The following is a 16,978-nucleotide window of genomic DNA, read 5'->3' as shown; positions in this document are numbered from 1 at the left end:
TATTTGATCAATCCCTTAAACAAGCCTGCTGGTTTAGATATGTGTGTATAAATCATTACAATATGCTCCCGTAAGGTGGGGATGCGTTTGGCGGCAGGAACACCTGGAACGCAAATTGACACTTGCGCGAGGCTGACTGCTATTGTCCCTGCCTTAAGAGGCAGGGACAATAGCATAAGGCACGGATTAAGGCGCAAACCGGTGCGTAAGCAATAGCGCCTGTACGATGATAGGGCCCACTAAAGTGTTAGCATAGATGATGGAATAGATAGATACCTGATTCCAGGCTCTGCCAATAGTATGAAATGGTACTCTATCAATCTCCTAAATGGGCGTGGTCACCTCTCCCCTTGAAGTGTTGTGCTGACGTACTAAGCTAACTTGAGCTAGAGATCGTGAGTTCCCAAAACTCCACACACACCACACATATAAACACAAAACTGGCCATTGATAACTGTAACTAAGATATTTGCAGATTTTTTTTTCCAACCACAGATTTAGCTACTACAGTACATCTGCGAGAATGTGTTGATGACAGGTCTCAGACAAAGTAAATTATATGTATGTGACTTGTGGAGAATGGGCCCAATATTTACTTTGATGATTATGGGGCAAAATAATCTGTCATAACCTGAGATTCACTTCTCCCATTAACTCCAATAGACTCAGGACCTGCTGCTAGTCTCCTAAGGGGGCTAGTCTCCTAAGGGGGCGTGGCAGTGGCGAAACCTATGTGACACAGACACAGGAAGTGATTGGAAGTTGCACTGTCTCTATCGTCTCTGGTGTTAGAAGAATGCACACTGGACAGAGAGACACAGAGATGAGTTTGGCGCCAAGCCTTTCAACACATATTGGATACGTTAACCAAAGGCCTAATAAACTCCCAACATGTGTGGGGGCGTACTCGTTTAAGTGGTGACAGATGTATAGAAGAGCATCTCTGTCAGTATCAGAATACAGGTTTCCCTCATTGCTTTCCTAAATTCATTATGATCCATCACAGCATATTGAAAAGAATAACTCGAATTTCTGATCTCACGTTGAAAAGGGGCAGATGATGAAGGAAAAAAATGACAGCACACACTGCAGACACACTGTATAGGCTCTGCAGTCTGCTGAGAGAGTTGTGGCTGTGAATTGCATGTTGAGGGGAGCGGACATACTGGGAGAGTGAAACTGGATGTGAAAGCTCAATCACATTTTAAATTGTACAACAGAGCAGAGGAGTCTACTTGGCAGTCACAGCGGTGAGACAGAGACTAGTGAGAAACAGTCTGGAAAGATAGGGGGCATTTGTGTGCGTTACCAGCTGTACATACAACATGCCGCACACGAGGTGCTAGCGGATTGGCAAGAAGAACAGATAGCAATTAAAATGCTGATTTTCGCTTCAGCCCCTTTATTCTAGCTTCTAAAAAGAAAACCCACAAACACACTAAAATGCTGTATGGCACGATAAATACTCCCCGAGGGGCTTCGCAGTGCTGTCGCACGTATAAGCAGTCGCCATCCCAGACGAAGGCAATGTGCCACATGAACCCTCCCTACCTCGGGCACTCGACTGGCAACAATTTAAAACAACTCTCTTTTGTTCCTCCCGGTCTCCATCCCCTCCCTCTTTCCTGTGTTCCCTGAGTAGAAGGCATAATGCATCATCTTAGGAGGGAGCCCGTCGCGGCCTCATTTAACAGCTAGGGAGAAACAGCAGCGGACGCTGGCCTGCTAATAATGAATGAACGAGCTTGACGTGTCAAATCAGAAAAGATTACTGAGTGAGGGACGGGACTCCCAGAAGCTCCTGCCAAACCAGCTGTTTAGATAAGCCCCTGTTGCTTCCCCAGAATAATAATTCCTCCACATGAGACTGAGTAAACAAACGGGGTGTAAAAAGACTGCCTGGTTTTATTCCTGGAGACAAAGTAAGAATACAAAAAAAAAAAAATAGCTGCAGAGCATGACGGGAAAATAGAATGATGATGAAATCTTGTATCTCCGTCCCCTGTAGCACAGGGACAGCGGGACACGGAGGGGACTCTCGGGTGGACACGGGGCACGAGCAATAAATAAACAAGGGGGGGATCCAGGCCTTGGAAAGCCATACACCGGTGACCAGTGCAAAGCCAGCAGGTGCAGCGCTGTTCATTAAAGACACCGGGCCTGACAGTGAAGCCTTTAAGAGGCCATCAGGAGCGACAACTCAACGGCTACCATGGGACCGCAGAGGGAAAGGCATCAAGGTGAGCAATGCAATTTCAGCTTGAATAATGGAGCACTTCCCTTAGGTCTGACATTCATGTATTTCTCAGGCAATTTTCGCCCATACCCTCTCCAACAGCACCTGTGAGCTATTCAAGGTTCCGCAGGTAAAAAAAAAAAACTGGTTTACGACGTCCACAGGTTCATAATTACTCTGCGTCTGGCAAGATAATCTTACTCAAAGTGGTTCATGAATTAACAAAACACGGCTAAGAATAAACATATCAGCACCAATAACATGGACAGTTTTGATGTGTGGTGTTGTTGTGCAATAGTGACATTGATGAGTTTTTTTGTATTAAAGTATTTTGATTGCATTTTCAAAAACATGTTCAAAAATACCCCCAAACCCCAACCCCCCTGAGACAATATCGTGTGTTTTTTTAAGTAATATTATCTAGGAAAAACTATGCTGCATACTACTCTCTTATTTGGATTCACTGGCCAAATTCCATTTCCATGCAGTTGCAGATGTAAACTGGTAATAACACAGGATTAATTTACAAGGAGGCAAAATCCCCAAGTGAGCCTTGTGGCCCAGAACAATAATGAGCACATAGTAAACACTGAGACAGAGATTTGCCATAAGCCAAAGGAGGATGCAGGCAGCTCTAATCTACACCCTAATACATGCAATACATGCCAATGCACACACAAACACATGCATACATGCACACTCAAACACACTGGCAGAGGAAATGATGGCAGCGGCATCTTCCCCGGGCCTCTCTAACAACATATGTTTGGAGGTAATTAAAAGAAGTTCCCAAGTGGTTCTCATGTCATATTGAAATACAATGCACAAAGCAAATTACCTTTCCATGGTTATTTATACAAAGCCGGGCGCGGGAGCGGTCACGTTGCCGTGGTGAACTGCGACAACAGACCGACACTGACGAGTTTGTGGCTCTCGTGTTGTGGTTTTAACGCTATTAGAATACTAAAGTTAAAGGGATAACACGTGATTTTCGTGGTTTATTGGTTGTAGTGAGATCTTTGATCATAAGCGGCCGTTGCTGTGGTGTTTTTGAGATCTCTTTGCTATGTCTCTAGTACTGTGAGGTATTCTTCCTTGAAGTTTGAGTATATATCTATCTATCTATCTATCTATCTATCTATCTATCTATCCATCCATCTATCTATCTATCTATCTGCCTGCATGCACATATTACATGCATCCGCTTCAGATTAGTCCCCAGATTTCGTGCTTTACTGCGTCGGAGGAGGGAGCTTCCCATCTGACGGACAGGTGATTCTCTTTTGAAGCGGCTCCATCGTCCTCGCTGATGGAGGCCAGAGGATGAGCCTCCCCCTCAAGACCCCATTAAAGCAAAAGCCAGGGTCCGCAGGTTTGATGTTCATTGCCTGGGCAACCTCTGCCATCAACACATTCTTGTGCCACGTGAGAATGATCACAGCTTATTAAAGTGGAAATAATGACTGCTCTACCGCCGGCATGAAATATTTAACAAGGACAAAGGAGATGGCTCGAAGGTGATTTATATCTATGTTGAAGGGAGGGGACGTGGACGATACCATGGCGTCTACACAGGCCGTGCAGATGAACCATGTTTAACCTAAGCGTTGGATAGCCTGTCAACAATTGAAATTCGTATCTTCATGCAAAGAGAAACTGAAGAATAGTGGCAGAAGGTCGCTGAATTGATGTTTATTATCCATAACACAGTATATTGATGTAACAGCAAGCTATATTCTGCATGGTACATTTACCATTGACCCCTATTCACTCCCAGGCATTTGTATATATAAAGCAGATCTATTTGCAGTCAGCAGTGGAAGATGCAGTATGTGCCCAGTTAATCGCATATTTTACTCTCATCTTATTGTAATTAAGAAATATGTAGTTTGGAGATCTTTTCTCGAAATTGCAGAACATATAGAGCAACCAATTTCTGGATGTGAAATGACTGATGTATCTTTTTCTATGTGCTTGAGTAAATTGGCTTTTTTTCCTCCCCCCTTGGGAAAATCTGGGGAAAGGAGCAGAGTGAAAATGTTCTCCATCAAAAGTGATTGAATTGGATTTTACAAGATGAATTGCCTGGACAAGAGTTTACTCCAATTATATCGCCAAGAGGCTCGAGTCCTAGTGCAGCCACTCTGGTCAACAGCAATTAAGCTCAGCATTGAGGCATCAGAATCTGGCGTTGTGAGGTGTTTACAATGTGAATGGAGAGTAGATAATAGACTCAATGATAAATGATGGCAACATTTGCAACTGCAAAAAAGCCAGTGGTTTGGTCGAAGATTTCACAAAATTATAGAGCTGACAGCCAAAACATCAGCAGAGCAAAACACAGCTGTCTTTTCCATACATGTAGCCCACATACTGTATCTTTTAATCTAGCAGGATTCACTGCATACTGCCCAGACCGTCTTCAGCTCTTTGTCTGGCTGTCCATCTTTCTTACTGGTACTTTATCTTTGATGTAACCTGAATGATTTGTTGATGTGGAAACTCACTGTGCCTTTCATCTGTCTTTCATCAAGACTACACTTACCCGCAGACAGGCGCAATACAGCTGATGTCTAGCAAACATTGAGTGATATTATTTAGCCTTACCTTGCCTAGACTGGGACTCCAGAGGTATCTCAGGCTGAAAACACCTAGGGCCAAAACAAGGAAGACCAGACCCAGAATCAGAGCCCCTCGCTGGTACGTGCGGTACTTGGCCTTCTTCTCTTTTCCCACCTCAACCTGTGGAAAACATTGTATCAAAATATGATGGAGATTGCATCCCTAGATAGTGATAAACAATAAATAGCTGTTTCTTAGCAGGAATGTTTTTGCAAGCCAGTCTCACAAACAAATGGTGACATAGTAACCTTGGTCCACAGCCCAAAGATGTAGTTTCACAAAAACGGCTTTAAAATGGTTAGAAAGTAACGCTTGTTTGGCCACTAGAGGTGACCACTAGAGGGCGCCCCACAGCGATGCGTGATGTGTTGTTATGGCCAATGCCCACTATAGAGATCTTATTGCCATCAAAATTCATTGTGTACTGGATGTGACTGATTCACAGGACAAGTTCGAAATTCAAACGGGAAGCCAATCAAGCTGCAGCCAGTCAACTCGGCATCTCAGGGCTTGTGGAGACTTGGATTATGCCAGTTGAGCAGTACGAAAGCATGTGATGTTTGTGCATGTGAAGTCTGTGTGCACTAGGATCCAGCAGCAACTTCACTTCCTGCGAAGACTCAGGGTGTTTGGGGTCGGACAGAGGGTACTGATGTTATTTTATCATGCTGTGATAGAGAGCATTTTACATTATGGATTTTCTGTTTGGTTTGGCAACTTATCAGTGAAGTTAAAATCACAAATTAATAGAATGGTTCATACTGCAATGAAAGTGATGGGGGTGAGAGAGCACCGCACCCTCCAAATGCTTTTTTAGAAAACTGTAATAAAACAAGCTAGGAAAATCATTGGCTACCCCTCCCATGACTTTTATTCAGAATATGAGCTGCTCCAATCTGGCAGACATTAGAGTTGCAATTAAAAACAAGAAAAGATACCTCAACAGATACAAAAACTACTTTATCCCCTTATCATTAGTCTCCTAAACTCAGGTCATAAGCAAAGTTGAATGTACTTGAATGAATGAAGGCACTTTAAACTGTATGCTTGCACATGTTTGCACTGTGAGCTATGCACTTGTTTTTCTCTTGTCATCGCACTAACTGTTGTACTGTATGCATCATGTGGTAGCCTGTATGTCCAAGACAAATTTCCCTCTGGACAAATAAAATAATCTTCAATCTTGAACATTCAACTATTTTAGAGCCGTTATTGTGAAACTAGAATGTTTTGCGCTGTGTACCAATGTTGCTACTTCACAAATATTTGTGAGATCGTGTTGTTTTTTGATGTTAGTAGCTAGTATGGCACTGGAAAGACATTTATTTGATTGCTAATTAAACCCTATGTCATTTGACCAAGGCTGATTTCCATGTTTAATGTTTGATTTTACATTTCTTTCCTTTCAGTTTTCTATTTAATCAGTATTCAACACTTCAAGAGGTGCCATCCCATTAAGTATTTTCAGATGAGTTGCAAAAGACTACAAGAATGGACGTTCAAAACATTAACATAACACAACTTTTCTACACAACTTGTGGCACTCTGCAAACATTCTGCTTCAATTACTGCATGCCATTGATGACAAAGCTATAACAGTTTCCATATTACATGAAGCAAAACCAACTGCTGCAGTGCCGCAAAAAGGTTACATTTATGAAAGTTTTCTTCAAATTAAAACTCTCCCTGCTCTAGTCAATTCCCCAAGCTACTGTAAGGGCACAAATTAATAAAGATGGTCTTTTGTTCCCCCAGAGTTCCAACAGGAGAAAATGAAAGCTTCTCATTCACACCGGACCACTTTTGAAGGTCTCGGAGGACAACAAAAAAGCAGATAATGTAAAAGCTGAACCAACGTCAATTAGCAAAATTGGTGTTGCTTATCTGCACGATGATAAGCAGCCTTGGTTTTCTATTGTGGCTGAGGTTGTTACCGTAGTTTGGCTGCAGTAGATTGGATAACACTTTAAAATATTGACTTCTTTGTGTGTGTAGGAATGTTTTTAGAATAATGGCATTGTGTGTTTTGTTTTGATTTGTTTTGTCTTGTTGACTTGTACACTATTAAAAGAGTGATTCAAAATAGTCCTTGATCAAATCAAATTTCATACTTGTTATTCACCTTACACCTTACACCTTGTATGTAGAAGAGACAGTCTGGCTTGAGAGACTAACAGGAAGTGTAAACACAATCGAAGGTTCTGATTGTGTTTACACTTCGTGTGACTCATAAACCTAGTCGGACTCATATGTGAGTCAAACTAGGTTTGACCAGGTGAGTCAGACTAGTTTGAGCAGGTAAAACAGCCAACAGTGCCCGCCCACTTTTTCTCAGCTCCCATTCCATCAGAGAATTCAGCCACCTACTGAATCATGAGTGACCATAAAACATTTAACTTGCTGTAGAAGTATACTGCAGTGCTGTAGAAGTATACTAAAGCCAACTGTATATAGTACTACTGCAAACAGGGATGGCGACTAATGCCATTTCAGAAGGAAAGGTGTAGAATTTTGTAGATCCAGATTTATTAATGTGCCAAACAATAATGTGTGTTGCATGTAAACTGGAGCAACAAATCTTTAAATTATTTTGGGCTGGCCGCAACTTGAGCTGGCAACACAACATTAGCATCAATTGTCAATATTCTGCTGCCAAGTTCTCACTGGCAAATGGATAAGATATTTTATGTTTGCATATTATTTACAAGATAGTCCTCTTAAAAACTATGCCTTCAAATTGTTCATTTATTAATTGCTACTTAGTTATTGCTATTCTCCATTTTGACATGTTAGTCTGACAGTAGTCATAAAAAGTGAGGCACATCAAAGTTCCTCAAGGTATGATGAGAAACAGAAGGCTATAATCAGACAGCCAGAAATTCCTTACATAAAGAATTTCCCCCGGCGAGAGGAGGGGAAAAAAAACTGGCTGAGATCTTCTGCACTCCCTTGGCACGTTGCATGAGCAGTGGAAACTTAAGGACAAACCTCTGCCTGTGCTGTGAGAATGATCACAGAGGAAGGTGGGATGGAGAGAGTGAGAGAGAGAGAGAGAGAGAAAGAGAGGCGCAGAGATGGAGAGTCAGAGTGTGGAGCGCTAGCCAACTAGTGTTTAAGGGTTCAGGAGTTCAAAATCAGCCAGGCAATTGCTCTGTAGCCTTTGGGATGAAGAGTGCCTGGAGCCCCCTGCTGTTATCGTGGAAAGAAGGATCCTCAAGAAAAACAACAGAAAAGAAGCACTAGCCTACATAACCAACATGCAGAGGCAGTTATTTAACACAGTGGGGCAGGTTGATGCAAAGTGGATGAGCATCGCACTCCCTGTCGCATATCAGCCCACTTGTGTGAGAGCAGGATAATCAAGCTATGGATATGGTCTGCTGGTTTGGTCTGCATGATAATTAGGACGGTCAATGTGAAATTCACTGGAATGCATCTGATAATCCTTTGAAAGGTATTCTGAAATATGAAGCCTCAGACGATTTCTGAATCCACTTTTTTTTTCCTCCTTCACTGGAGCAATTGGCATTGCTTTGCGAGAGGAATGTAATGGACAGTTAAAGAGTCTACTTTATCATAAGAAATAATACTCCTGTGCTGGAAAGGTTCTGGCAAGTCCCTATTGCCCACCAGATCTGCAACGAATGAAATATGAGGGGAAAAATAAAGATCTCAGAGGGAAAGATTTGCCCCTCTCCTACTTAATAATGAAGTGTGAGAAATAAAGAAAGGTCGAGGTATATTTGAGAGCTGGTTGCATGTGAGAAGTGGGGGTATTGTAGAATAAAGTAAATGCAGTGGCACAGGTGGAGTTGAATATAAGAGAGGGAAAAGTAAGAAAGAAAAAAGAAAGAGAAAGGGGGCCAAGGAGAAAAGCCACAAGGGATCAGATGGAAAAATGACTGAGAACACTTAGCTTAGCTAAATACTATAGCAGGATCACTCAGCAAGAGACCAAGCCCCATTCCTTTATGATTAACCATGCAGATATCTGATTTTATTCAAAGCTTAGATTCAAATACCACAGGAATGAAAATGTGCCACAATAAGAAAAGAAAGACATAATAAGCCTATTTGTCTTTTTTCTATTTTAAACCACTACTGCCAACTGCCTCCAACCACAATATAATTTAAACGGCAATTAAGTGTTCGCTTTATTGAACTAAAGTAAAATCCAACACAGTATGACAACTGATGATGGAATTGATCTTAAATGACAATGCCGTGTGTCAAATTAGTATGTTAAGTGCCAGTAAAACAAATATAAACACATTAAAAGAACAGCAATGGAAAAGAAAGCCACAAAAACCATTGTTGACTCACATCTTTCCACAGGACCTGCTGGCTGCTGGACTGAGAGCTGATGGCTTCCATGATGCAAGCCCACAGAAGGATCCTCTCCACTCTTCTCAGCTGGGGAAAATACTAACCCCGCACGAGGCAGAGAGTCCCACTTCTTTCCATTGGTAATTTGGGAGTGCACTGAAGGGGAGGGAAGTTTCAGATGGAGTGGAATTACCGAAACATTTGAGATACCCATAATAAGCCAGGCAGATGTCTCCCGCACTAGCCTGCTCTCATTTCAAAGGTGGAAAACCATATTTTGGATTCAGGCTGAAAGACAAACTTTCTGTTGAAAAGAAAAAACAAACAAACAATAACAAACACTGTACTTGAATGAAAATATTGGTTCACGACTTTCAAAATATTCCAACTTGAAACTGAGTTTTGAGTATGAAAGAAAGCATGGGGAAAAATACATATACTGCAGTCAAAAAGTTTAGACACACCACATCTCTCTTTGTTTGTACTATTTTCCACTTTTTAGAATAATAAAGACATCAAAAGTATAAAATAACACAAATGGAATTGTGCTGCGACCAGAAAAGTGTTAAACAAATCAAAACTATGCTTTAGATTCTTTAAAGGGGCTACCCTTTGCCTTGATGGAAAGGCTAAAGCTTTGGAAATAAATTCATACATATTACATACAGTATGTAACGGTGGCCAGCAGGTCGTGCTGTGCAGTGAGTAAACCTCACTCTCTGACACCTCAAGAGATGCTAGCGCTCAAAGGCTTACAGTCTCCTTGCTATAACCTCCACCTCCCTCCCACACCTGAGGTTCCCGGTTCTATCCCCAGTTGCTGCGGGACTGCACAACGCGGGTTACACATAGTTCAACTTCACTATTTATATTCATCTAAAAAACACATTTCAAGCGTTTAGATCAAATGGCTTTAAGATCATGGAAAACAGTGCATTCAATCAGGTGTTTCCTAACTTTTGACTGTCTATATTCCTACATACATAGACTACTGTATATGTATGTATATGTCATATTTTATGAAGTATATATAAATAAATAAAAATATTTTATACATAATAATACATATATTATACACTTATCTGCGTTTGTTCCTCACTCCACATGTTCAACAGCAGCAGTAGGTGGGCGTCCGGGTAGCGTAAGGGTAGATTCCCTGCCTACCAACACGAGGGTCGCAGGTTCGTATCCATGTGTTACCTCTGGCTTGGTTGGGCGTCCATACAGGCATGATTGGCTGTGCCTGTGGTTGGGAAGCTGGATTGGGGGTATGTGTCCTGATCGCTGCACTAGCGCCTCTTCTGGTCGGTCGGGGCACCTGGTCGGGTTGGAAGGGAACTGGTGGGAATAGCGTGATCCTCCCACGTGCTATGTCCTACCGGTGAAGCTCCCACTGTCAGGTGTAAAGAAGCGGCTGGCTACTGCACATGTGTTGGAGGAAGCATGGTGCTCTCGGCTCTCCCCAGGTCGACAGAGGGTGGAGCAGCATAGGGGTACTGTAAATTGGCTAAGTATAATTGGGGAGAAAATGGGGAAAAATATAGAACAAAAACTAACAAAAAACAGCAGCAGAGGTACAATAATCTCTGGGTGCATTCTTTAACACAAAATGGGATGATAGGTGATGCGTGGTGACTGAATATGAGGGATCAGGGGAGCAGCATTTTGGTAAACAAACGGCGTCACTGGGGGAAAACGGCAATGGGGCCTTATGGAGCCAGGCTTGAGTGCTCACGCTAGCTCCGACTGTGCTGTTTTACATTTTAAAAACTGTGAGAGTTCACACAACCTTAACACGACATGCATATATTATACATCAGACTCTTGGGCTACTTCTGCTCTCACTCAAAAAAGTCAAAATATAAGTAATGTCATGTATAGTTTTTGAGATATTAACGTTTGTTTGGCACAACTCATACTAGTTAACTGCCGCGGTTCTGGGGGATTTGCGGTGTCGTGACATCACGCAGATTCCTCGTATAGCACCATTAAGGGAAAGCTAACATTATAGCACAAAATTAGCAGTTGTGCACATACCATAAGTAAGTAAAATAGGAATGAAGCAAAGACTGTAATCTGTTGTCTTCTTTTATAGCCGGAGGACAGGATTTAAAGATGCATCTAGTGGTAGTCTGAGGAGCTGTCGCCTATCACATGCTGCTGCTCTAAAATGGTTTGATAATACTATCGTCTCTGCAGTAAAGGCATTTTCAAGGGGAAAACAAGACTTTATTTTAAGTTGCTCATTAAGGAACTCAAATGTTAGAGACAAAGTCATACTCTGCTATACATGTTTGTCATTGTTTATGTTTTGAGTTGTGCAAGTTGAGACTTCATTGCAGGAAGCCTCTCGGTTGTTTTGTTTGAATGCAATTAGCACTGAACCAGTTTTAGGGGCCCACAAGGGAGGGCTTAAATAACAGCCAGCAACTGAAGCTCCTTTTACACTGACACCCTTAGAGGCTGCTGTGTAAAAATGTATACAGCTCCGGGCATGCTTACTAATGTCATCCAATGAGATCCAAATTCTTTTTCATCCATATAGTGCAGAGTACTTTGAAACCTTCTGACTCAGGGTGCCATCATAACCTACAGTTTTCTCTCTTTTTCTGCTCTCAACCTTAGTTGAAAAGTTTATTTCGTTGCACTTTATGCATTTAGTTTTGTCGTGTCCAAATATAAGCAAATCAGGGCTCGTAAGCAGAAGTCACATGGACTCACATGTAGCTTGCAACTCCAGTCCCTGTCAATTTTAGCTAAGCATGAGGCAGTAATCTGTGACCTTTTCTGTAATTTACCTTCACTGCTGTTCATACCTGCTAGAGCACATGAAGAAATAGCTGAATATGAACATCAGTCAAGGCTGCAGGTCCACTTCACTTTATTTTGTTGATGTCTGCTGGCTACCAGTTGTACCAGATGTCAACATCCGTCTCCTTATACGCATAGAATATTGCGTTTTGAGTCGTTTTATCAACCAGTGCTTCACCATACCCTGCATACCATCCCAAAAGGTCACAATAACAATGTCATAATAATAATAATAATATTGGAGATCTGGTAGCGCAGTTGTATTCCCATGATGTCACAAGCATCTTCCTACCAATATGACGCTACTCATTGGCTGTTATTGTCATTTGATTGTAATCACCTGCTAATTGATTACAATCACCTGTTATTTGCCTACCAACATGGCCATGTGGTGATGTAACAATACTATCAATAGTTAGCACACAGTTACAGGATAGGCACAGTTACACGGGGAAAAAGTTGCTACTGTGAATTGCTCACCTGTGATGTCACTTGGGCAGTTGTGATGTCAGTGATGCCATTTGAGCAACTGTGATCTTATCTTAAGTTAAAATTGGCTATGTGGGTGCTGGGTGGTGTCTGTGAATGGTGTTGTTTCACGATTGTGATGATGTCATCAGTGATCACTCAAGCAATTGTGATGTCACTCGAGCAACTGTGATGTAGTATGAGCCGATGGCACACAGTTGCACGATGACGCCTAGGTGGGTGGACGCACTGGGCGGTGACTGTCTGTCTGTCTGTCAGTCACGATTTTGGAGCCAAATCTTGCTCACAGCCCAGCCAATCAAGCCTAAACCTGTGACAACAGCATGGACCAGCTCGAGCCACTTCCAGACGACCAGACGACGGAAGACCTGGACCAGCACCCATTGGGAGAGAAAACTGCACTCTGGAGCCACTTCCAGACTAGCCTAGGTAAACCCAGCCACCACGTGACCTGCTCTCTCAGTTCCCAGTCACTATCAGTGACTGAGAACAGGTCTGAGAGCAGGTCACGTGGGGGATGGGTTTACCCAGGCTACTTCCAGACCACCTCAAGGAACACGCTGCTGCAAGAAAAGAAAGAAGGCAAGCTTTGGAAAATAAAAGTGTGCCCATGGCGCATCGTCTCCAGAGTCCCCACCCTACAAATTAGCACGTGAAGTGCGCAAAATTTCTAGTGATAATAATAAAATAAATAAATAATAGTTGAGACGAAAAATTTTATTGACAGCATATCTTTACTGTATGACATTTTTGTCTGCTAGCCTTTCTTGACATGAAAGATACAAAAAAGAATACACAGTGAATTGTATCTTAAAGCAGGACTAAACCCCCCAGATTTCTGTCAAAAGGGTATTCTACTTGATTTGAAAACTCTGCAGGCAAGATGGAGATATACTCCCTTCTGTACCCTTGCAGAATTCCTATCTCATAAACTATCATAACTTGGCCAATAAGTATGTAAGATACAAAATAAAACAAATTGTAATGTCTTTATTTGTTGTAGAATGCAGAGGGCATGTAACTATTTAGTTAAACTCGCATTCCAGGAATATTGTATTTACTGCGCTGCTCTAAAATAACGTAGTTGGCTCGAGGCTGTTTCGTCCTGGAACCCACTCGCTTTGCACTAGAACACAATCGATTTGGGGGTGGAACACGCCAGGATTGGCCAACGCCAACGCCAGTGCCCAGAACTGTCCAATCAAATCATCGACAGAGACGCTATGGCCCGCCTCCCAGTATTTTCAGTGTATCAGAGATAGATATCATAGAGAACGCGCTGACGAAGGCTTCTTGCTGAAACGCGTACGTTGTACTGGTGAAACGGAATAAAGCTTCAAAGGACATTTTTGAGTGCTGGCTCTTTCTCTCTACTCCATTGAAACTCCTGTGCCTTGCACCTAAAACTTTTTTATCTGGTGAGTGTGCTAGCTGATAGCTCCCCAGCTAGTCTGCTTTGAACGTTATGAATATAGCCACGTTATAAACAACAAACTAATGCTGGTGATCCGTATGGAAACAGTGTTACTCGAAATGGTTAAAAGTTATATCAATTTGGTCATTCAGTTGCGTTTTACTGCCATGTACAGTAACATAACTAGCTAGCTGCTAACATTAGCCACAGTAGGCATTACACATGATGCATTGCTCTTAAAGGGCTTGCGCCGCGTGAACTACAGTAATAATCACATGGGGGAAAAAATCTTTTTTCACATGAGTGGGGCACGCGCAAATACCACCGTGACGTCACGATGTACCAAATCGCTCATTCATTTGAGGACACAAAAAAAGCAGGTTTGAACCCATAGAGGGAACTTATGCTGCTGAAATGATAGGGGTTTGTAAAATTGTAACAGATTGGTCTCAAAATGTGAAGATTTTGACCAGAATCCTTCACATACCACCCCAAAAGCTATTGGTTAAAAGCTGGAAAAAAAAGTGTTTTGGGGTTTAGTCCTGCTTTAACATCTTGTGACGGGGGGGGGGGGGGGGGGGGGGGGTGAAGGATATAAGAAAACACATCAAGTATGTACAAATCCAACTGTAGCTGTCAATCATAAACATGCAATCCACTCATCTCCCAGCTCTCTCTCTCTCTCTTGCTTTTTTGGCAGTACATAGGAAAAGCTAAATACTGATAAACCGATCTGAACTCATTCCAGTTTATTATACGCAAAATGCAACAACCTAAAAGTTCCACATCGCACTTGATTTACAGAAGGAAAAATGAAGCCTGGGTCAATACCATCTGAGGAGGAGCATTCTGGGTGAAATTGGTCAAGCTGCAAGCCTTTAGTGTGGCAGGCAACATTTGAGCACATATTAAGCCTGTCAGATCTGATAGCTGTGGGACCTCGTCAGCTGTTTCCCATTGATATCAATCTTGACAATTACTCTGACATTTTGCTTGGCTAAATCAAGCAGCAGGTCTTTCAGGAATAGTGTTGTGTCAGCACCCGACTTGAGCATCCCGGGACCCTCATTCCCCCGATAGCATTCAGAGCCAGGCTGGGGCTTTGACACCCACAGAATAGAATAAACAGCAATTTAGTTTGGAGTGCATACCAGATACTCACCGATTACAGCAAAGGGTGATGGGAGCAGCCCAAGCAAACCAGGTAGAATCAGAAAATAAACATTTACTCTATCCTCTTCAAGCTTCAGGCCCGATAGCATTGGTAGGATTTTGTATTTAGCACCTTTACAAATGGAGTGCTATAACCCAGAGTGAGGCCCATTACAAAGCCAACATACCAAGAGTTACAGGCGTCATGCTGCAACTGTTGTTTTTCTAATGAATGAAGCGTTTTTCCAGCAGGCCGCAATAACGGCGTTCAAAGCAACGTGTGCTTCTCCAGGCATTCGTTGCCTCCACTCCACAAACCTGCTGAGCATTATTTGGTCATATTTTTGCAGTGGCCGTACCATCTGGAAAAAGCCATCCTTGTTTAATTGTTTCTTTAACTCGTAAGCAAGCCTCTAATGCCTCGTCAAGTTCCTGTCACTCAGAAACAAGGGCTCCGGAGGAAACCCACACATCTCCCCAGTCCCTTCCCACATGAAAGGAAGGCTGTCGCTGAGAAACAACGAGAGAAAGATGCAGAGAGACCAATGGACAGAAAGATGGGGAATAAATTAAATTAAATTAAACTCTTTCTCTTTCTTTCGTAAACACACACAGATCTCCTCATGGATAGAATCAAACTTTTGAGACAGGCTGGATCAAGCCACATGTGGTATACATGTATTATCTTGTGTGTTGTGAATGATCCGCCTCCTGCCTTGATGTGGCTAAACAACCTCAGTCTGTCATTACAGAGGTGGGGCGGAAGGGGCCGGGGATTTGTTTCCTTGTGAAGAGGCAGTCATGGAAACTGACTTGGTCTGGAGGAAAGATCCCCCCCCCTCCCCCCCAATATCTTTCAGGATTCTCCCCATTCTTCAGTGACAGCAGGAAGGAAGTGTAGTCCAGCACAGGAAACGTACAGTAAACAGGACTCTGTTTCCCAGGAGTCACTTGACTCTGATTACTTCCTGCATTTTCCTCTGTTGAGAGCAAACTTCTGCGTGGAGCCCAAGGGGGTGGTGCTGTTCCGTGAAAAGTGAAGCCAATGCGGGAGTGCCTTAAACCTGCATTGTATCTAATGGCCAGCAGGGTGCGACTCCACAGGCTGCAAAAAGAAGTCTGGTTGTATAGAAGCCAATGGGAAAATGACCCTACTGTCACTACCAGATCTGCTCGACTACCCGATCTACTCAACTGGCCACAGCGCATGCACGAGCAGGTCCGCCATCTTGGATAACAATGTACGGCTTTCCCACTTGGACAAACAAAATTAGCATTGAGTTTGATACCAGATTTGCATCCCGGTTGGTTGGTTTACATAGTGGTAGTTCTATGAAACATAAAGCAAACAAAATGTTTGTTTGCTGGCTAATGAGCTAGCTAGCGAATGTGTGTATATAGTTGACAGACTTTGCCGTTTCAAAGATCCCCCCACCCCACCGTAAGCGGCGGTGTGTGTGTGTGTGTGTGTGTGGGGAAGGGGGGGGGCGAGCGAGCGCATTGCTTTTCACTTGCTACAATCAATCGCTATTCAAATCATCACATGCACAACCGACAAGCATAGTTAACATAACGCTATCATTAGATCGCTAAGTTAGTTGCTAATGTTAGCTACAGATCGCTAACACTAACTAGCACACTAGCTGCTGACATTACTGTTAGCAGGTACTGGTCACTTTGTGATGTTGTCATGATGAAATGCCTTGTGCTGGAAACCAATTTCCCCACGGGGACAAATAAAACGATCTATCTATCTACAGTATCTATCTGACATCCATGCATGCACGGTGCCCCAAATCGGGCAGTGACGTTTGTCCCAGTGAAGTCGTCGTACGTACGTAGCTGTGCAAGATGGTAGCCTCGCTCGTGCATGCACTGTAGCCAGTTGAGCAGATTGGATAGCGACACCTACTGTACTTCTCACTTGA

The 16,978-nt window shown here is 42.8% G+C and overlaps 1 protein-coding gene across 1 annotated transcript in view; it reads right to left on the bottom strand.

Annotated features, from left to right (window-relative positions):
• The window catches only part of tnmd (tenomodulin), a 42,965-nt gene extending 33,703 nt beyond the window's left edge, over positions 1-9,262 (bottom strand). The window contains exons 1-2 of the mRNA XM_083651624.1: positions 9,182-9,262; positions 4,844-4,978 (exon numbers count right to left, since the gene is read on the bottom strand). Coding sequence (XP_083507750.1) covers positions 4,844-4,978; positions 9,182-9,232 — 186 coding nt within the window. The 5' untranslated portion in view covers positions 9,233-9,262. The remainder of the gene's footprint in view (positions 1-4,843; positions 4,979-9,181) is intronic.
• Between the last annotated feature and the right edge of the window lie 7,716 nt (positions 9,263-16,978).

Source organism: Poromitra crassiceps (assembly GCF_964638095.1).
Source record: "Poromitra crassiceps genome assembly, chromosome: 15".
In the NCBI taxonomy this organism is placed as follows: Eukaryota; Metazoa; Chordata; class Actinopteri; order Beryciformes; family Melamphaidae; genus Poromitra; species Poromitra crassiceps.
The sequence above is the reverse complement of the archived record's forward strand: the minus strand, read 5'-3'. Positions and strand labels throughout refer to the sequence as shown.